The sequence below is a fragment of the Aethina tumida genome, chromosome 4, assembly GCF_024364675.1.
Source record: "Aethina tumida isolate Nest 87 chromosome 4, icAetTumi1.1, whole genome shotgun sequence".
Lineage (NCBI taxonomy): Eukaryota > Metazoa > Arthropoda > Insecta > Coleoptera > Nitidulidae > Aethina > Aethina tumida.
Window position 1 is genome coordinate 23,263,928 of NC_065438.1, and position 22,979 is coordinate 23,286,906.

The window sequence follows — 22,979 nt, forward strand, 5'->3', positions numbered from 1 at the left end:
TAAACCCGACATAATTATCGGGGTCGGTACCCCTCCCATATCACCCCAGCCACTTTTTAATTAGGTCGAATAAGATTGTGTTGCGAGAGGCGGTACGGAGGGGGCTGTCGCGCACCTGTTTAATTGTTTAAATAATTGGGGCGTGATTATGGTGTGACGGTTACGCCGTGGATGGGTAATTGGGAATTTGATGCAGTCGCGCGGATGTTTTGATGGCGTTTTTCGTGCGGGCTCCCGGTTATTAGTGCAAAAGACCGGGCTCCACGTTAATGGACTTTTCTCTCGTGCAATAACCGTTCGGTGAAGTTATTAGGGAAGTCGGTTGGAAGAAGTTTTCCTATTGCCAGAACTACAATGGCATAACTGGGTTTTTTTAAACTTTTAAGCTGAATGTCTGAAACTATGCATTTATTAAAATTCCTGCCGGCAATTTACACGATTTCTTTATTTTACTGGTCATTATAAAAATACATTCAGTGATACAGAAAATAGACTCCAAGCGAGCGTTAACCTATGTTATACTGTGAAGATTTTAATACAGAAACCTGTAATTTATGTAACTGATTACCTGTGATTACTATAGATGTTTTTATCAATTTTTTCAACTATAATTTCTATCCCCTATTATTTCAGTACCAGCAATTTACACGATTTATTTATTATATAGGTCGATATAAAAGAAAATAGACTCCGAACGAGTCTTAAGTTATACTATACCTGTACCTATTCTGTGAAGATTTTAATACAGAAACCTGTAATTCCTGTGTCTGATTATCTATGTTTAGTATAAATGTTAAATCGATAAAATCAACTATAATTTCTATCCCATATTAGTTTCAGTGCCAGAAATTAATGTTAAATACTTAACAGTAATAAAATCATCACCGGTAAATTATTATAAAATTACAGGTTTCTGTACCAAAATCTTCATGGTATAGATAACATAAAATCCTTGCTGCTAGATGGCACCAAATTAACTTTAGTGTTTAATATTCATTGAGGTTTTTTTTAAATTTCATGCTGAAGGTCTGAAATTATACATTTATTAAAATGCGTACCAGGCAATTTACACGAATTCTTTATTTTACTGGGCATTATAAAATTACACTCAGTGCCACAGAAAATAGACTTTGAACGAGTCTTAAGTTATATTATACCTGTACCTAGTCTGTAAAGATTTTAATACAGAAACCTGTAATTCCTGTGTCTGATTATCTGTGGTTAGCATATATGTTAAATCAATAAAATCAACTACAATTTCTATCCCATGTTGGTTTCAGTACCAGAAATTAATATTAAATACTTAACAGTAATAAAATCGCCACCGGAAAATTATTAAAAAATTACAGGTTTCTGTACCAAAATCTTCATGGTATAGATAAAAAAAATCTCTCTGCTAGATGGCACCAAATTAACTTTAGTGTTTGATATTCATTGAGTTTTTTTTTTTAAATTTCATGCTGAAGATGTGAAATTATGCATTTATTAAAATTCCATTATAAAAATACATTCAGTGACACAGAAAATAGACTGCGAACGAGTCTTAAGTTATACTATTTCTGCGTCTGATTACCTATGGTTAGTATAGATGTTAAATCGGTAAAATCAACTATAATTTCTATCCCATATTAGTTTCAGTACCAAACATAAATTGAAAAAGGTTAGTGAAATTAATGTTAAATACTTAATATAAGTAATAACTTAACAACAGTAATAAAATTATGAACGGTAATCTATTACAAAATTACAGGTTTCTAAACCAAAATCTTCATAGGTAATTTAAAACATTCTCCGCTAGATGGCACCAAAATAAGTTTAATATTTGATATTTGTTAAGGAATTGGAATAATGTTTGCGTAAATAATAAAATCAAATCGAGTGTCGCAAGGAAAACGTCTTATTTATGAGTCTTTCAAAAAGACTTGTACCGATTTAAAATTTATGATAATAAAATTACCACCGATAACCCGTTACAATATGAAGTCGAGCATCATCCAGTTGGAAATTTGAATAAATCAATGAATAAATAAATGAATAAATAAACTCAATTTCAAAAACTAGCTGCGATAGACGAAATCAATGGAGTATTGCCTAGTTTGAATTCTGTACCCAAAAGTTACTCAGCATCAGTTGAAAAATGGTCGGCACCAAAACGACTTTTGGCCTCTGTTATCTTTGTACTGCGACGATCAGTATTCGTCCTCGTTTCCCTTCGACAGTCAAATTAATTTCCGAGGCGTCAAACCGTACGATTATAATTCAGATCCGGTCCTCTACTAGTAAATAATTAGCAGCGGGCCTGAAGAATGTCCGTCTCAACTCTTTTTGAATACTGATTCGTCCCGAAAGCGAACCAAGAATACAAATAAACATTTTTACAGGCGATTAATTGCGTTGTTTTATTGTCTCTCACTCGTCGTTCATGCACTCCGGTCCGCCGTTTAATTTACGACTTTTTAACGTAAGAATTTCGTTTGCCCTTAAATAGTTAACATGTTTGATTTGTTTTTGTTTAATAACGACATTGTTTCAGCTAGGACGTCGTAAAAGTGGCAGATTATCCTTTGTATGAAACGGCGGTTTTGCCTTCAATTAAAGGAAGTTAAAATCCTTAAAAAGAACTTGCTACAGTGTATTTTTACAATTTTCCGTTGGCCACATAAAATCTTCAACTCGTTTAGAATTTATGACTCCATTAAATGACTATTTGCCAACCGCATAACTGCACACAAAAAAAGTTTATAACTATAACTGCACACAAGAAAATTGTATACCTCGAATTACATTCTTATTGGGGCTGCGAACACACAATTACTCGCCCCTTTTGTGTAATGTTTGCCAATCATTATATTGCGATTTAGTGTTTGTTCGTTTGTCATTTGTTGTTCGCAAGAATAGAACAACAGCAGTTCGATAATTAAATCAGTTCGAAGCCGGCACAAAACACGTCAATTAACCGACCATCCGACGATACAAGTTCTTTGTTTAATGAAGTTTTTAATGATCGACTCTTCGCCCATTTATAACTTGAGGAGGTCGGATTTCCCCCGAACGAGCGACGGACGTGGGACGTCATGCATTTTTCAATTGTCTCCGTTCGTATAAAACATAAAAGTCCATTAAAGGAAAACACGGCCGCCATTACGTCCAAATTTATTTGCGCCCGTCTGATAAATTTTACAACAAAACGGGGTGTTAAATTTACGGGTGCCGTTTCATAGGACGGACGCGACCCCGTCCATTATTCAGGCCCGAAAATATTGATAAAATGCGATTAAAAATTAGTAAATTTGGACGAAATGAAGGGACCGAATCTCCATGCAAATCGTCCCTTAAAAATGCAAGGACACACTTAAGCAACGATTCACTTTCATCCCCCGTCTCCCGTCGTGCGACGTTCGTCGATTCGCCGGATGCGGATGAAAAATTCCGCCCGGTTATCTCTTACTGTTATGACGCGGATTTACCTTGATTGAATCTCATTACTTTTCGAATGTCTGATTTGCATTTTTATGTGTGGAGAGCATATTGCCGCGATATTAGTTCTCGGCGACGATGAAAAATAATAAAAGAAAAAACGGCCGCAGTTCGATGTTAACAATTATTTAATTCAAATTTTACTCTTTATATGTTAATTTTTGACGGATCCTCCCGTGCCGTTTATTTTTATCCGCCGTGATTAAACGAACTGCTTCGGCATTAAAAAATAAAAGTTGTTTTAATTAGTTTTGCCGTCCTGCTGGACGGAAAATACTTGTATGTTTGTTAATGTCACAAATATGCAGGTACATATTTACACGTTGACCGAAAACGGCGCGTGACCATTTATTAATTAAACCCCAACAGGTTAATTAAATTTTTCATTGCGATTTGATAAATATTGAACGTTTTTAAAATTCAATTAATAATTGTAATAAAGTAAATTTAAATATATTTTAAGCTCCACTGCTCAGTAAGCTTAATTTCGATTTAATATTGTATAATTCACATCAACTCAATTAAATTAAAATCATGGTTATTGGGAACTTGCCACAATTTAATTAAAATCAAATAAATATGTACGTGATTAAACATATGGATATGATTAAAGAATTTTCTTATTTGGTATAATTTGTCCTGTAATGAGGACTGAACGTAATTTTAATTAACAAAGTTGATTTTCCGACAGTGCTTGAAGTCTTTTTGAAGGACTTGTTAAGTCAACGATTTTTACAATGAGATCGATGATGATCGAGTGTACAATTTCTATATAAAACTATTTTCAGTATCACCAACTTTTATTGATGATCCTGTTCTTAAATGGAGGTAAAATCAGTCCACACCCTTATTTATTGTTAAAAATAATCTAACTAGATTTATAAATAAATAATGGGAAAACAAAGAAAAATATAGATCAAGGTGTTTCCAAAATAAATAATCAATGTAGCTCTTCATATTGAAATTTTAAAAATTGTTTCTTTTTTCTCATGTTTCTGCAACCTTTGATCCAATTGTGTTTAAACTTGGCAGCCCCATAATTTTAATTAACAAAAGTGGATTTTTTAACCGTATCTTTTTAAAGGACTTGTTAGGTCAAGTGAAAGTCAACTATTTTTACAACAAGATATTGATGAAGATCGACTATACAATTTCTATCTAATACTATTCTTGGTATCATCAACATTTATTCATGATTATTTCTTCCTAGATGGAGGTAGAATCAGCCAATCTGCAACACCAGTTACCCTTATTTTATTGCTCTTAACTTAGATCTTGCGAATTTAATAAAAAATTTAAAAATAATCTAACTAATTCACAAATAAATAATGGGTAAACAAATAGAACTATAAAGCCAGGTGTTTCCAAACTAGATAGTTAATATTCAGGTTAAAAAAAGAAAATCGTCCAAAATGTAGAAAATCTAAACAATTTTTTCCTGAAGAAAATTTCAAAATTTTTTTCTATTTTCTCACATTTCCGCAATATTTGGTCCAAATAGATTCTGTGAAGATTTTAATACAGAAACCTGTAATTCATGTATCTTCTATTCTGGAGAAATTAATATTGAATACTTAACATAAGTAATAACTTAACAACAGTAATAAAATTATTAACGGTAATATATTATAAAATTACAGGTTTCTATACCAAAATCTTCACATTATAGCTAATTTAAAACATTATCCGCTAGATGGCAACAAAATAAGTTTATTATTTGATATTTGTTAAGGGATTGGAATAAAGTTTGCTCATATTTCAGCAACCTTTGATTCAATCGTGTTTAAACTTGGTAGCCTGATAATTAGCACAGTTCATTTTTCGAGTACCTGAATTCTTTTTGAAGGAATTGTTAGGTCAAGTCAGAGTCAACTATTTTTACAACAATTTATCGACTATATAATTTCTATCTATTTTCAGTATCATCAATATTTATTGTTAATTATCTGTTTTTAGATGGAGGTAAAATCAGCCAATCTTCAACACTAGTTACCCTTATTTATTGTTTTACAGCTCTTAATTTATATCTTGTGAATTTAATAAAATATGTTAAAAATAATCTATATTTACAAATAAATAATAATATAAGGAGTAGAATTCGTCCAATAATAAAGAAAATCCAAAAATTTTTGTTTTTCATGAAAAAAATGTAGCTCTTCAAATTCAAATTTCAAAAATTGTTTCTTTTTTCTCATATTTAGCAATGTTTGGTCCAATCGTATTTAAATTTGGTAGTCCTGTAATTTTTATTAACAAAGTTGATTTTCCGACTGTGTCTGAAGTCTTTTTGAAGATGTTTATATCAAGATATCGATGATGATTGAATCACCAATATTTATTGATGATCATCTGTTCTTAGACGGAAGTAGAAACGCAAATCTTCAACACTAACCCTTATTTACTGCTCTTAATTTAGATTTAAATTAAAAAAATTAATAAAAAAATAATCTAATTTACAAATAAATAATGGGAAAACAAATAAAACTATAAAGAGAATTCGTCCAATAATGAAGAAAATCTAAATATTTTTTTTCCTGAAGAAAATAAAAGCCTTCAAATTCAAATTTCAAAAATTGTTTCTATTTTCTCATTTTTCCAGTGTTTAAATTTGGTATGTGTTATCCTAAAATACATACCAACATACTTTTTCTATAATTGTACAATAGCATAGATGAATTGTATTGAATGTATTTTAGAATAATATAATATACAATATTTTTAAACACTATTGGATCAAAGGTTATGAATATATGAGAAAAAAAAACAATTTTTGAAATATAAATTGAAGGGCTGTATTTTTTCCATAAAAAAATTATTGAGTATTTCAAAATTAAAGTAAAATATTTAAGTAAGAAATTATTTTTTTATTTTATGCAATAAGTAGCTTCAGATATCGACTATTTTTTAAATCTCTTCCAGTGACATTCGTGAGAAATTTGAACTAAATATTTTTAAAGTAAAATATGATATGCCTCTGCTTCTTCTAATATGTTAACTAAAATTATTTTGATCTTTAAGAACCATTTTTATCACATCGTTATAACGCGGAAATTGATACCATTTCGAAGAAATGTAAAAGATTTGAAAGGGGCAATCGTTGTGTGAGGAGTGCCAGAACTAAAATATTATTTAGTTAACCCATGTAATTTATAAAAAAGACAACAATAATTGAAAATAAGTGTGACGAAACGTCGAAACGATCAAAAGTGTGTGTGAATGGAGCTGAACATCAGTTTCAATTTAAACATAAGCGCATCGCACTATAATTTCCTCGCATCCACGTAATTGCGATGTAATAAATCAAAAACGTAATTAATTCGGTGCACGAGATCATTAAACATTTACAGGTGTGTTGGCCAAACATTCCGACGGATTTTGGTCCACGATCTGATCAAATCACCATTGATTTATAAACCACAATCAATGGTAAAAAATCTTCCAAAAAAAAAAATCTAAAATCTGGTCCATTAATGTGTCGTCCACATTGGCAACAGTCGATAAACAAACCGGCAAATAATTAATGTCCCATCGCACAATTGTGTGCAAATATGCATCGAACGTTTGGGTTTAATGTTGGCGAAACTGGTGTCAACGCACCAGTGTAATTTCCCAAGGCCCGCGTAATCGTAATATAATAAATCAGAAACGTAATTAATTTACGACGCGCGAGATCGTTAAGCACTTACACGCACACATTTAATAGAATATTCTAGAATGTAGGTTTGTATTCCGTTAATTGAACATCTTCATCCCCTTACATACTTTATCATGTGCACGTGGCGCTGACACCGTTGCGCCACTCCAACGGACACCAATCCAACCGAATGTTTTGTTGTAACTAACATACACCGACTGGAATTATGATACAGAAAAAACCGTGCTAGACACACTCCGGGGCACTAAATTTCGGATTCAGCGCGACGTTTGTTATGGAAATGACTGTTGGAAATCTTGTCACCGGTTATTGGAAATGTGGAAAACGCCGCGATTGCACGTTTATGCGTCGCCGATAACGATTGCCAATATTCAAGGGGCGGTTTTATTCGGGTGCAATGGTAATTTTCGGCGACTATAATTCTTGTACCGGTGCGATAAAGTGTAATATCGCCTGCGGAGTGACGAAAAAGGAACGGGGCCGAGGGGCGGCGGGGGCGGCGGGGGCGGCGGCGTGTCGTGCGAGCATTTTTACGTCACGTTGCACGGACCCCGGGAGCGAAATTTGCATTTGCGAATCGGGACGGACGAATAAAGATTCGTCTGTTTATTAAATCTCGAGTGCTCGAATAAAGTAAAATGAACTCACTCACTCTTTGCCGTGTTTTACAAAATACACAAATAAGATAATGGGAAATATGCTCGGTGACACATAAATAGAACACATACTGTTGGGGATAATGAGAGTAGCAAATGATTAAAAATTCAGCATAATCTGATGAGGTTTGTTTTAAGTAGAAGTTAATTTAATCAACTGATAAATAATATTCAAAGTGTGTCTAAAATTGGGAACGAATAGATGTCATAATAAAAAAAGCTAATTAATTTTTTTCTAAATATTTTCCTGAAACAATAGAGCTCCTCAAACTTCAATTTCAAAAATAGTTTTTTTCTCATATATCCTTAATCTTTAGACCAAACGTGTTTAAATTTGATACGTATTATCCTAAAAGGCATACCTATAATTCAATACACTTTTTCTATAGAGTAAATTCTGGGGTTCTTCTCTTTCTTTCACCCTATTTTCTACGTCACTGAATATATTTAAAGCTATTAATCTTTTTATATTCTTTACACAATTTAGAAGAAAATGCTCTTGATTATGTGAATTTTGATTAACATAACTGTTCTTGAGATTTTTCAGTTCTTTCAAGTCTTTTACGTTGATTCAAAATGAAAAAGGTCAACTTTATATCAATTTCCACGTTATAACCATGTTATAAAAATATTTATCAAATGGCATACTATATTTTTTAGTTCAAATCCCTCACGAATGTCTCTGGAAGAGGTTTAAAAAATAGTGGACTTCATATGCCTCTTATTGCATATATAATATAAATACGTTTGTATGAAGTTTATTTCTTAAATATTTATAAAGATTCTCCTGAAAAAAATTCAGCCCCTCAAATTTAAATTTGAATTTTTTTGTTTATATTTCTTTAACTTTTATTCCTGTTTAAATTTGGTATGTATTATCCTAAAATACATGGCTATAATTCAATGTAAAAAACTTTTTCCATAGTGATACACTAGCGTAGATTCTGAGAGGTTCTTCTCCTTTTCTTGTTCTATTTTATACATCACTGAATATTTTTTAAAATTATTAACCTTTTTATATTCTTTATACAATTTAGAAGAAAAAATTGCTCTTGATTAATTTTGATTAACATAACTGTTCTTGAGACATTTCAGTTCTTTTTGGTCTTTTACGTTGCTTCAAAATAGAAAAAAGGCAACTTTGTATCAATTTTCACGTTATAGCCATATGATAAAAATTTATCCTAAAGATCAAATATATCCTGGAAGGAGTATTAGAAAAATAATTTTAGTTATTAGACAAACCAATAAAGTTTATTTTTTAAATATTCATAAACATTATCCTGAAAAAAAATTCAGCCTTTCAAATTTAAATTTCATTTTTTTTTTTTTCATATTTCTTTAACTTTTATTCCAAACGTGTTTAAATTTGGTATGTATTATCCTAAAATACATAGTTATAATTCAATGTAATAAACTTTTCCCATACTGATATTGTAGCGTAGATTCTGAGAGATTCTTCTCCTTTTCTTGCCCTATTTTATACGTCACTCAATATTTTTTAAAGTTATTAATCTTTTTATATTCTTTGTACAATTTAAAAGAAAAAAGTGCTCTTGATTAATTTTGATTAATATAGCTGTTTTTGAGATATTTCAGTTCTTTGAGTTCTTTTACCTTGCTTCAAAATAGAAAAAAAGGCAACTTTGTATCAATTTCCACGTTATAGTCATATAATGAAAATTTACTTTTTAGATCAAATTTGCCCTGGAGGGAGTACGTATTAGAAAAATAATTTTAGTTATTGGAAGAACCAATAGCATACTATATTTTTCTTTAAAAATATTTAGTTCAAATCCCTCACGAACGTCACTGGAAGAGATTTAAATATTAGCAAATATCAGATGCTTCTTAGTACATATACTAAAAAGATAATTTTTGAAACCATCTTGTATCTCAAAATTTAAGACGTTTAGAACACACGTTTATATAAAGTTTTTTTCTTAAATATTTTACCTTAATTGTGAAACACCCTGTATACAAAATGTTTCTGAAATAGGTGGTCTAAATTTGGAAATAGGTGAAATAATGAAAAAAACTAAATAATTTATTTGAATTTATCATTCTCCTGAAGAAAATTCAGGTCCTTGAATTTAAATTTCAAAAATATTTTTTTTTCTTTTTTTTTTCCCATAATGATACAGTAGCCTAGATTCTGGGAGGTTCTTCTCTTTTTTTCCCTACTATGTTTGCCACTAAATATTTTACAAAATTATTAATTTTTTCAGTTTTAATGTTCATTTTAATTTTCATCAAACATTAAAACTCAAAAACAGCTATCTTAATCAAAATTAATTAAGAGCACTTTTTTTCTTTTAAATTGTGTAAAGAATATAAAAAGCTTAATAGTTTTTAATAATATTTAGAAGCGTAGAAAGTAGGGAGAGAAAAAGAGTCGAATCCCTCAGAATCTACACAGTAGAGTAGATCATTATGGAAAAGTGAAGATCATTATGGAAAAAGTTTATTACATTGAAATGTGATATTTACAAATTGAAGTACGATTGCACGATTCAAAGGTTACTGAAATATGAAAAAAAAACAATTTTTATTCAAAATTGAACATATTTTATTTACTCCCAAATTTTGGCCATTTTAGAAAGACCTTGTATATAAATAAGGAGGCAAATAAATTAATAATATAATAAAAAAATTCAGTTCAGCACCTGATTTTTCTTTTCCTTTTTTTTCGTTTAAATCATATAATCTGGGTCTGTGAACCCCGGAAGTTGTGCCAAAGACATTTCCAAAGAGAAAGTAATTTTGTTAATTAAAGGGGAGTTTTATAATAAAAAAACGTAATTCTTTAATGAGCTTTCCGTTCATCCCGCTCTAACAAAGCTCAATTTTTGCGTCCCCGATGATGTTTTGCAACGGCAAAACCTTTAAATATATTGTATTCCACGAAATTACTAATAAAGGCTGTAAATGTGGACCATTCAAAAGTTGAAGATTAATTAAAATGAGAGTCGAAACCGGATAAATAAAACTAATTTCCATTTTAATACTGATATAATTAGACTTTAGACGAATAAATTACGGGTTATAATTGCTGTTTTATTGAAAGTCACTTTTGTTACGTTCCACGTCAAATTAATGGGGCTGTACTCTAATTTAAATGATATTAAATAAAACGTTTTTATCTCACGCAAAATCACACCGCAGGATATTTTTTAGAAAGGAGTCGTGGTGCATTCCTTGCGAGGCACACGAATTTTACTAATACCCGATAATGAGCGAGTCAGTTTTAATGAAATTCCAAGCTGATGAATTAAATATCAGGCACTGTCATTAATACACACAATCTGATAGTGTGGTTTCTAAAATCTGATTTGCACGGTGTTTAATGTTAAATTTTAATATACTCATTATGAGTTATCTCCTGTTTTGGATGAAGTTTAACGTCCACCGAACATGTGTCATGGAAGTTGAGGAATTAAAATTAAAACGCATTAAAAGATTTTCGAATTTTACTTTGTTTTCATTATATTTAATTAGGAATTGTATTTTAACTAAGGCCAATTTAATTTAAAATGTCCTTTTCTGTTGCCAAACTCTTTAATTACCTAATTTAATGTTAAACTTGCTAATCTGGAAGACACTTAAGATTAAATTACAACAAAAAGGCTATATAATAAAAAATAGATTTCAGAAAATTCCTAAAAACTTTCAGCAATTAAATTTTAATTTGGGAAACTGCATCTAAGAATTTAATTTTGTTAAGTGGACGGACAATACGGAAAGTTTTGATGTCTTTGAAATGTGTTTTGATCGTACTTAAATTATTGTACGGCTAATTTTTAATCAGGGTATTTTACAAGTAGTAAATAATAAATCTTTCTCACTGATACGCTAATTAATTTAGAGATGATTAATTGGGGTGCTTGGCGCAAACTTTTGCCCGCTCCATTTAGTTTTATATTGTTAGTTAACATTATGGAAAGTGTACTACAATTTGGATTTTATAAAAATTGAAAAGATATAAAATCTTGTGTGTGTGTATCTGACTGGTTTTCAATATTTGGTTTGCAGTCAACGTAGTTACAATATGGAAAATGCGAAATCTAAGATACAAACTTTATGTGGATGCATAAAGTCATTTTTATATTGTACGTATATGTAAAATCGTAGTCGAAATTTAAATATAGGGGTTTTAGTGCCCCAAGTTCAACGGCATATAATCGAAAATCGAAATACAGAAATTTTAAATGTGTTCCGCGAAATATGGCGAACGAACAGAACCGGAATGGGTTTCCATATCTGTGATGGCCGGAAATAAAATAAGAATCAATGTTTGTGTAGTATTTTGTTAGCGGGCGTGTCTTTTATGGGTTTCCGTATAATCCGGTAAATTTTTGCAAAATTTCTACACACTGTAAAGCTGTTTTTTTTTCTTTGTTTTGCATTGTGTCACAACGATAACGTTGAGGAGTCAACCTCCCGAATATGATGTACGAGCGTTTGTGTTGAGGATTTGAACGGGAACATTTTCGATATTATTTTAAGGACGGACGGATTTGTTACTGTCAGATGTTATTGCAGACGTCCAATAAATATTTCATGCATTATCCCACCATTAAAACCCACTCCATTTATTTTCTCCACGTCCATATTCTTGGCCGCTCTCTTTGTTAACTAATCTTTCTTTCAATTCGGCGTAGATAAATATCTGATTTATGGGCGATATTGCGTTTTTTCAAGCCTCCTTTACTTCCAGTCACGTCCTGATGTATTGCCAATTAGTTTTCCCTCTATTGACTCACATTTTGTCACTCTACTTATGGACAATTTTGTTGTTGTGTTATTTTATGTTACTCCAACGAGTATATCTTGGCAATTTTATTACTATAGATGTTAAATTGGTAAAATCAAAGTCTTTTTGAAGCGGTTAATATTCTGTTTTTCCGGTTTTTTGTTAATGTAGTTTTATTTAATTTATGAAGCAGTTTACAACGATGCTTATTTATTGCAATTTTTAAGCCATCTAGCGGATAGAGTCTTAAGTTACCTACCTATACTGTGAAGATTTTGATACAGAAACCTCTAATTTTCTAATGGGAATAATTTTATTACTACAGATGTTAAATAAATATAACTCTACAGAAATTCGGAAAAATCTGACAAAATTATAGAAAACCAGACTTTTTATAAATGCGATTATTAAGAGGGAGTTGAAGTAGATGGTGACTTAAGTCTTTATGGAATACAAAGTCGCCAACAACCGGTCACTGTTGTTAATTTTGTTACAGGTGTTAAATTGGTAAAATCAAAATCTTTTTGAAGTATTTATGTAAAATTTTTATTTCTAAACGACGCATTTTGTGGATTTATATAAATTTATATTCTAATCTAACAGCTGAAAAATTTGAGAAGTTCGCAATTTTATTTAAATTATGCAGCAGTTTTTATTGCTTGCTTGTTTGAATCTATTTTTAGGTCATCTTGCGGAGCGAATATTTAGTTACGTAGACTGTGAAGTTTTGGATACAGAAACCTGTAATTTTGTAAAAGAGATAATTTTACTACCATAGATGTTAAATAAAAATAAAACTTAAAAAAATGATATATTAAACTAAACTTGGAAAAGTTTGTACTTTTACGCATATTTAAACAAAGTAATCAACAGTATGTTAAGTAAGAAAAGTAACAGAATTTTGGCTTGAACTCTACAGAAAATCTGACAAAATGATGAAATATCTGACTTTTTATAAACTTTTTCTTTATGGGATAGAAAGTCCCCAATAACTTTAAACATTTTTGTTGGGTCATTTTAAGTTTTTTCAACGAGTTACCCTTGGCAATTTTGTTTCTTGTTAAATTCTTAAAATCAAAGACTTTTTGAAGTCTGTATGTAAAATGTTTATTTCCTCAAAACGTATTTTACGTATCTGAACAAATTTAAATACGAAACCACCAACCACAAAATTTGGAGAAGCAGTCAAAGATGGTAGAAATGTTTTTGTTTTTTCGTTTTAATTAAATTTATTTTATATAAAAATTCTATTGTTGATGCAGTTTTATTTAATATGTGCAGCTGTTTACAAAGATGCTTATTTAATTCTATTTTTAAGCCATCTAGTGGGGCAACTTCTAAATTACCTATACTGTGAAGATTTTGATACAGAAACCGTTAATTTTGTAATAGAGATAATTGTATTACTATAAATATTAAATAAATATAAAACTATTAAAAGAATGACAAATCAAATTAACTTACTTAATACTTAGTAAAAGTTTGTACTTTTACAAATATTTAAACACAATAAACAACAGTATATAATTCAGCAAGTAAGAAAAGTAAAAGAACGTTCGCTTGAATTCTACAAAAATTCGGTAAAATCTAACAAAACAATAGAAAATCAGATCTTTTATAAACTCGATTTTTACATTCGAAACCACCATACAAAAAATTTGGAGAAGCTGCCAGTGGAAACTGGAATTGGAAAAATGTAGCGGTTAATATTCTTTTATTGTTTTAATTAGTTTTATTTTATTTGAAAGTTCTGTTGTTGATGCAGTTTAATTTAATTTATGCAGAAGTTTACAAAGATACTTATTTAATGCTAATTTTAAGCCATCTGGCGTTGCGTGTCTTAAATTACCTACACAGTGAAGATTTTGATACAGAAACCTGTAATTTTGTAATAGGTATAATTTTATTATTATAGATATTAAACAATTACAAAACTATTAAAAAAATGACAAATTAAATTGAATTAAATACTTGGCAAAATGTTTCTACTTTTACGAATATTTAAACAGTTCAACGTTTGATAAACAGTAATATAATTCAGCAAGTAAGAAAAGCAAAGAACTTTGGTTTGAACTCTATAGAAATTCGGTAAAATCTATCAAAATAATAGAAAACCAGACTTTTTATAAACTCGATTTTTAAGAAAGGGATCGAATAGATTGTGTCTAAAATCTTTATGGGATAGAAAGTCCCAACACCCTACTACTTCAACTAATGAAATTAACTGAACAATTGTATTTTTTCTACCCTTAACAACTTTTATTACTTAATTAATTTAGCCTCAACAATTATAACATCTACCCACAAGTTTTTTATCAGTATTCTGAACAAAAGAACCTTTGAAAGATAGACAGTGATCGCAAGTAGCAAACTATGACTACTGTTACTTAGAAATTAGAGAGTCAAAAAAATGATGACATTCATTACTCCTCGTTTTGTGTAATGTTAAAATTTGCACCCATCATAAAAACCAGACAAAAACCACATAGGAAATAACATTCCCCGACCACCTAAGATCATTTTAAACCGCCGCATATCCGATTTGTCAGACACACCACAACACAGTTCACACATCTTCGATTCCGCACGTCGAACATGGAAATGGGGGTGAGTGTTCCGTACACATCCATTGTCTTCCATTGTGCCCATTCGGAACAAACGCGAACACCATCAACGCGATTCCAGGCGGGGGCGTTTCGGAAACTTAGCCGGTCCGTTGCACTAATGGACGCCCGCTAATGGATCTGCAACGTTTCGCCGTTCCGGTCAAAATTTCCCACCCCGCGGCTTAACGGACGGTTTCGCCGCTCCCGCACCGCCGATATTTGTTTATATGTTTTGCGGGACGAAGGTGGGACGCGGAGACGTCCGCTCCTTCACCCCCCGGCGGAGCCAGCTCATTAAATATGGAGCCGCACTTTGTTCGACGAAGGAAGTCGACTACGTAATTACACCGCGTCTGGATGGCACGAAAAAAGCCGGGGCTTGTTGCATAATACGGGGTTGCATCCGGCGGCTGAGCGTCGCAAGAAAGCGGTTAGCGCGGCGGCGGCGGCGGCGGCGGCGTCGTCTTCGTTCGTGAAATATTAACGCGCCACTAAACGCCGGATAAACTTCGGCCGGGACACTTTTATAAATAAACCCCCTAATGAGATATGTACACATTAGGGGGAAGTTAGGCGAAGTGAAAAGTTCTACGGCTCCGGCTTTTACATTGAAATCAACGTCCGCGGTCGCTAAATAAAAACTCGGATTTATGATGGAGACACGGTTTTCTTTGATTTACGGAGATGGAATTTAAACCCAACAAATCAACCGAAAGAGCCCCAAATTATTTATGTTCCTTAATGGAAGTTAAATTTATTTAAACTTTCGGACCAACAACCTAATTGCCTTAAATATTTGCTATAATTTAGGTTTTTTTTACAGTTAAATCTGTAGCTTTTAATTTGATAACAAAAGCACAGGTTCACACAGGAAACAATAAAAGTCGGATCGATTGTAATTTATGTTTGTGCATTATTTTGCGATGCAAATATTCGACCAGGGAAGTAAACATTCGTGTGAACAAACAGCTTTTTGCCGTGTCACAGTGCACAGTAATAATATTCAGTAATTGAAAAATATGCCTGTTTAAAAACTAATTAATAAATAACCACATAAAATTATAGAGACAACTAGTCATTTTGCCTCCAAATAAATTTCCAACACGCATTTATAACTAATTTAATATCGCCGAACTCCCGAAGTAACGTATTAATAGAGTTGTTTAGTTTCCAGCAACGGTAAACCGAATTATTCAAGGAAATTTAATTTCGCATTCGAAAATATAAAAGTTACGTTGAAGTAATAATTTTAATAAGCACTTTTCATTTATCCAACATTCCCCCGGTAATTCTTCTGCGTAAACTTTTTAACTACAGGTTTCGTGAAAGTTTATAATTTTTTCGTCCCAAGTTTTTAAATATTGTGCCGCGGCAGGGAAAAAACGACGAAACGGGCGCAGGTAGTAAACGAAAGACGGCGAGAGACCGGAGTACCTACCGAACCAACCCCCCTCGAGCCCCGGCTTAAGTGTTTCGTTAAAAAGTTTCGCAGGATGTTTTGCCTCGATATATATTTTTTCCTGACCAATACGTTTTATTAATATAGAAAAGGTGAAGTTGAAGTTTTGTTTGGTGAAATTAAAATTTCAGTTGGCCTTTATTCACAGGAATATTGGAATTTGATGAAATTTTTCTGAAAAATTATTGGAATTATTGAATACACTTAAATACATTTTTTATTTAACAAAACATTAGCTTATCTTAAAATGCCTACAAATCCAAAGTTAGACCCGCTTCCTAGACATTTTTTTTGGTACGATTATTTGAATTTTATCACGTTTTTGTAAAAAATTATCAATAATTTCAGAATTATTGAATATACTAAAATATATTTTTTATGTAACAAATCATTATTAAGCTTATTTTAAAATGTCAACAGTTAAACATCCTCGAAATTTTTCTTGTCATAATTTACTGGTATTTGATGACATTTTTCTAAAATATATCTCTGTTTTATTGAATATATTTAAGTATATTTTTTATTTATCAAAACATTAGCTTATGTTAAAATGCCAACAGTTCAAAAATAAGTTCCAAGTTATGCCTTCTTCCTCGACGTCTTTTCTGTTATGATTTACTGAAATTTGATGACATTTTTCTAAAATATTTCTCAGTGTTATTGAATATATTTAAGCATATTTTTATATTTAACAAAACATTAGCTTATGTTAAAATGCCAAATCATTATTAAGGTTGTTTTAAAATGTCAACAGTTTAAACATAAGTCCAAAGTTAGACCTGCTTTTTTGACATTTTTTTTGTTATGATTTACTGGGATTTGAGTACATTTTTCTAAAATATTTCTCTGTTTTATTGAATATATTTAAGTATATTTTTATATTTAACAAAACATTACCTTATGTTAAAATGCCAATAGACTAAAAATAAGTCCGAAGTTAGACCTGCTTCCTCGACATTTTTTCTGTCATGATTTACTAGAATTTGATGACATTTTTCTAAAATATTTCTCAGTGTTATTGAATATATTTAAGTATATTTTATATTTAACAAAACATTAGCTTATGTTAATATACTAACAGTTTAAAAATAAGTCCAAAATTGAACCTGTTTCCTCGACAATTTTTTTGGCATCATTTACTGGAATTTGTTATTATTTTTCTAAAAAGTTATCGATGATTCTCAATATTAATGAATAAAAATAATAAATAAATATATAAATATTTACATATATTTATATATATATATATATATATATATATATATATATATATATATATATATATATATATATAAATTAATTATTTAATAAAACATTAGCAACATTCTCAGTATTGTTGAATGTATTTAAGTATATTTTTTTATTTAATAAAACATTAGCTTATTCAACAATTTGAAAACAAGTGATAACATTAAACCAACTCATGAACAATGTGTTTTATTACTTTAGAAAATACGGTGTTGAGGTTTTGTCTGTAGAAATTAAAATTGCAATGCACAGTGTCTGAAATCTGTTTATATTGATAATGCGATTAAACTTTTGCAGGAAATTAAAACAACAATCCGACTAACGTAGAATATTGTCAGTTTATAGATAATTATGTTAAAAGTGTAATTTTAATGCAATAATGCGAGTTTAAATACATTTACAACTTGTTGGACTGTATGTAAATTACCTTCTATCTCTGGAAGTTTATTCGTTTAAATAAAGCATCCATCACTAACAAGTTTAACACAAATAATATTATCACTAGAAATTTACACAAAAATCACAACCATTTACAGAAAAAGCTTAAATAACTAAATTTATACTGTTTAACTAGGAATACACTAACGATTAAATAATACATCCATATCCGGCTTCCGTTCTGACGGCAACTTTAACAGTTGCGGCCATCTGCCTCTCAATCTCGTGTGCAACATCGCACCTCATGTCGTTGTGCATTATGTTCAGCTTCCTCAATGCCAACAGTTTGCCCTGGAACGTCCGGGGGTCCAACCAGGTCAATTTGTTGTGCGACAAGTTCAAGTCGTTCAGTTTGATCAGATCCACAAAGTAATCGCCAGAAATCTCTTTGAAATTGTTCCTGGACAGGTCCAGAGACTCCAATTGTTCCAACGAGTAAAAGGCAGAACGTTGTATTTCACGCAACCCGCAGTCGATCAAAGACAACACCTTCAGGTGCGTCAGCCCGAAAAACGCATTGTCCCGCAACACCTTGAGGTTGTAGTTGTAGTTCAGGTTAAGGTTTTCGAGCTCGCGCACGTTGTGGAAGGCGTGAGGTTCGATATATCGGATGTCGTTGCTTCCCAGGTTGAGGAAGCGCAGATTCGTCGCCCCTCGGAACGTCCCGTTGATGAGGTAGCGGATCCCGTTGTCGTGCAGGTCCAGCTGGATCAGGTGGTGGAGGCCGTGGAACGCTCCCGGTTCGATGTAGGTGATGTTGCCCTTAATTTGGAGATAGGTGAACTTGGGCAGCTTGCTGAACGTGTTGGCCGGCAGTTCGCCCTGCACGTGGTGGAATTTGAGGTGGTCTCGGACTATTTTCAGGTTGAGGGGTTCGTTGACTTTGAAACTGGTCACCTGGGTTGGGTCCTCGTAGATCACGGCTGCGCCGGCCAGGACGCAGGCTGTGGTCAACAACAGAAGGCTCCTCATCGCCCAAAACTACGAAGAAAATTAAAATTACTATTAAATGACACAAGATAAAGCGGATTTACCATGAAACACGAGACAACACGTCAGTACAGTAAATCGTAAGAACTATACTGTCGTATTTTTCGGCCTCGAGATTGAATTTCGACGAAGCAGTTTGGCATGCAAATGTACTTCGATTGGATCGTACTCGTATTGAATTTGTAAGCGTGTTATTAAATGAAGTAGGTTGGCAAAACTGTTGCACAAATAAATTAAAGTAACTAAAGCTTACCCACTCACTGGAAGACAAACACGAGACTAAAACGCATGGCGAATTGAATTGTCTCTAGAATAGTAATCAATATTATTGATTTGCAGTATAATCGAGGTCAAGGATCAATTTACCGCCTTCTATCAGTCTGATATAAATTGTTTATCGTGCTATTCAATTTCAAAGATTAGATTTTGTAATTTATTACCAGTCTATCAACAAGTTCCAGGAAATTGTATTACGATTCTAGTGTATTTTTTTCCGAGAATTCATCGTTAATTCCTAGAATTAATGAATGTCAATCGGCAAAATCATTTCTTGCTTAATGACATGGATCGCTTCCTAATTGTGAAATGCCAATGATTTAAAACAAGTTTTTTTTAATAGTATGCTAACGAATTTTATTCTGAGAATTAAAAAGTAATTCCTGGCATTAATTATTAAATGTGTTTAAACTTTTGTTACTTAATAAAACATTCTTAGTTGTATTAACAAGTTCCAGGAAATTTTATTACGATTTGAGTGTGTTTTCCTGAGAATTTATGGTTAATTCCCAGAATGGAAAGACTGTCAATCAACAAAATTATTGCCTTACTTAATAGTACGTTTCCCTATTCTGAAATGTCAGTAACTTAAAACAAGTTTTTTAATCAATAATTCCTAGTGTAAATTATTAAATCTGTTGAAACATGTTTTACCTATCAAAACATTTTTATTAATCAATATAAAATTATTATTAAATGATATAAACATTTAATTTTTTCCTTTTATCGATAATATTCAGTATCTTTATAATTGCAACAAACGACGACAAATAAACCCGAGCAACTATAGTTATGAAAACATTAGCTTATGTGAAAATGACAACAAAGTTAAAAAAAAAGTGGTCACATCTCTCGACATTTTTTCAGACACGAATTATAGGATTTAAGGACATTTTTTTTTAAATTATCGATGATTATCAGTATTATTGTATGTATTTAAAGATATTATTTTATTTAATAAAACGTTGGCTTATGTGAAAGTGCCAATAGTTTATAAACAAGTCAAAAAATAAAACCAGCTCCCTCAATATCTTTTCAGGCATAATTTACTGAAATTTGAGGTCTTCTTTCTGAAAAATTATCAGTGATTCTCATTATTATTGAATGTATTTAAGAATATATTTTAGATGACAAAACATTAGTTTATTAGGAAGTACCAACAGTTTAAAAACAAGTCAAATAATGAAACCAGTTACCTCTACATCATTTCAGGCACGATTTACACGAATTTGAGGACATCTGTCTTAAAAATTATCCATGATTCTTATTATTATGTATTTAAGGATATTCTTTTATTTAACAAAATATCACCTTATGTGAAAATGTTAATAGTTTAAAAACAAGTCCAAAAATGAAACCAGCTCCCTCGATATCTTTTCAGGTATAATTTACTGGAATTTGAGAACTTTTTTCTTGAAAATTATCAATGATTCTCATTATTATTGAATGTATTTAAGGATATTTTTTTCTTAACAAAACATTAGTTTATGACAAAGTGCCAACAGTTTAAAAACAAGTCAAATAATGAAACCAGTTACCTCTACATCATTTCAGGCACGATTTACACGAATTTGAGGACATCTGTCTTAAAAATTATCCATGATTCTTATTATTATGTATTTAAGGATATTCTTTTATTCAACAAAATATCACCTTATGTGAAAATGTCAATAGTTTAAAAACAAGTCCAAAAATGAAACCAGCTCCCTCGATATCTTTTCAGGCATAATTTACTGGAATTTGAGAACTTTTTTCTTGAAAATTATCAATGATTCTCATTATTATTGAATGTATTTAAGGATATTTTTTTCTTAACAAAACATTAGTTTATGACAAAGTGCCAACAGTTTAAAAACAAGTCAAATAATGAAACCAGTTACCTCTACATCATTTCAGGCACGATGTACACGAATTTGAGGACATCTGTCTTAAAAATTATCCATGATTCTTATTATTATGTATTTAAGGATATTCTTTTATTTAACAAAATATTACCTTATGTGAAAATGTCAATAGTTTAAAAACAAGTCCAAAAATGAAACCAGCTCCCTCGATATCTTTTCAGGCATAATTTACTGGAATTTGAGAACTTTTTTCTTGAAAATTATCAATGATTCTCATTATTATTGAATGTATTTAAGGATATTTTTTTTCTTAACAAAACGTTAGTTTATGACAAAGTGCCAACAGTTTAAAAACAAGTCAAATAATGAAACCAGCTACCTCGACATCATTTCAGACACGATTTACTCGAATTTGAGGACATCTGTCTTAAAAATTATCCATGATTCTTATTATTAATGAATGCATTTAAGGATATTCTTTTATTTAACAAAATATTAGCTTATGTGAAAATACCAACAGTTTAAAAACAAGTCAAAAAATTAAACCAGCTTCCTCGATATCTTTTCAGGTATAATTTACTGGAATTTGAGGACATTTTTCTTAAAAATTATCAATGATCTCATTATTATTGAATGTATTTGAGGATATTCTTTTACTCAACAAAACATTAATTTATGTGTGAAAGTACCAATTGACATTTTTCCAAAAAAATATTACTGATTCTCACAATTATTGGATGTAATCAATCATACCTTTTCAATTTAACAAAACATTAAGCTTAAGCTAAAACGCCAACAGTTTAAAAACAGATCAAAAAAAAACAAAACCGCCACCCCGGGCAATTTTTTCCTCGGAGATTTACTGGAATTAATACCGCTCATCCCTGGCGGCGAAATTAATAAAATCCCTCACGATTAATCAGTTATTGGAATCCGCCCGCGGAATTAATGTTATTTCGGCCGCCGAAAAAATCACCCTCCTCCAATTTTTCCTCCCGTCGCCACTAAGTGTGCTTTAATGACAACGGTCCCAGTGAAAAAAAACCATTTTTATTGCCCGGGCATTGTTGCAAACGTACACAGATTTCGCAAAAAGCACGAGGTGATTTATGTCCGGGCGATATTGCGCTCCCAATCAAAAATATGGTAAGCGCCGTCCTCCTGATTGCGTTTTGATTTAAATGTGTGTATTTATTTGCGGTCCACGTTCAAGGCATGCCGGATTTTGCAAATTGTGTTTTCTTTTGCGGATTTATTGTCACGTTTTTGGCGGTGCTGATTTAATTAAATAGTTATTAAATTGGCTTTTTTGGGCATTAATTTATAATATAACAACGACGGAATAAAGGACAGAATTTCATTAAAACCGCATAAATGTTCTATCGGGATACTGCAGTTTCATTAAATTAATAATAGAAAATATTTTACGATTATAATTTCCATTTAATTATTAAACTACGGATAGAAATGTGCCAAATGAATTTGATTTAATGTTTATTAACTGGTTAACAATTGATTGTTGTTTTACGTTAATAAAATCTAATTTTATTTAACTATAAATTTGCTTGGACCATCGA

General features: G+C 31.2%; 2 protein-coding genes across 5 annotated transcripts in view; one reads left to right on the top strand and one right to left on the bottom strand.

Moving 5' to 3' along the window:
• LOC109598642 (neuroligin-4, X-linked-like) overlaps positions 1-22,979 on the top strand; it is a 284,001-nt gene that overhangs the window by 218,181 nt on the left and 42,841 nt on the right. The gene's annotated exons all lie outside the window — the stretch shown is intronic.
• The window catches only part of LOC109599294 (leucine-rich repeat-containing protein 15-like), a 35,709-nt gene continuing 30,831 nt past the window's right edge, over positions 18,102-22,979 (bottom strand). The window contains exons 1-2 of one of the 3 annotated variants that reach the window (XM_020015264.2): positions 19,536-19,631; positions 18,102-19,273 (exon numbers count right to left, since the gene is read on the bottom strand). In XM_020015264.2, coding sequence (XP_019870823.1) covers positions 18,443-19,264 — 822 coding nt within the window. In that variant the 5' untranslated portion in view covers positions 19,265-19,273; positions 19,536-19,631 and the 3' untranslated portion in view covers positions 18,102-18,442. Of the gene's footprint in view, positions 19,274-19,326; positions 19,463-19,535; positions 19,632-22,979 lie in introns of those variants that run through there. The other 2 variants (XM_049966873.1, XM_049966874.1) reach the window with 2 other exon arrangements.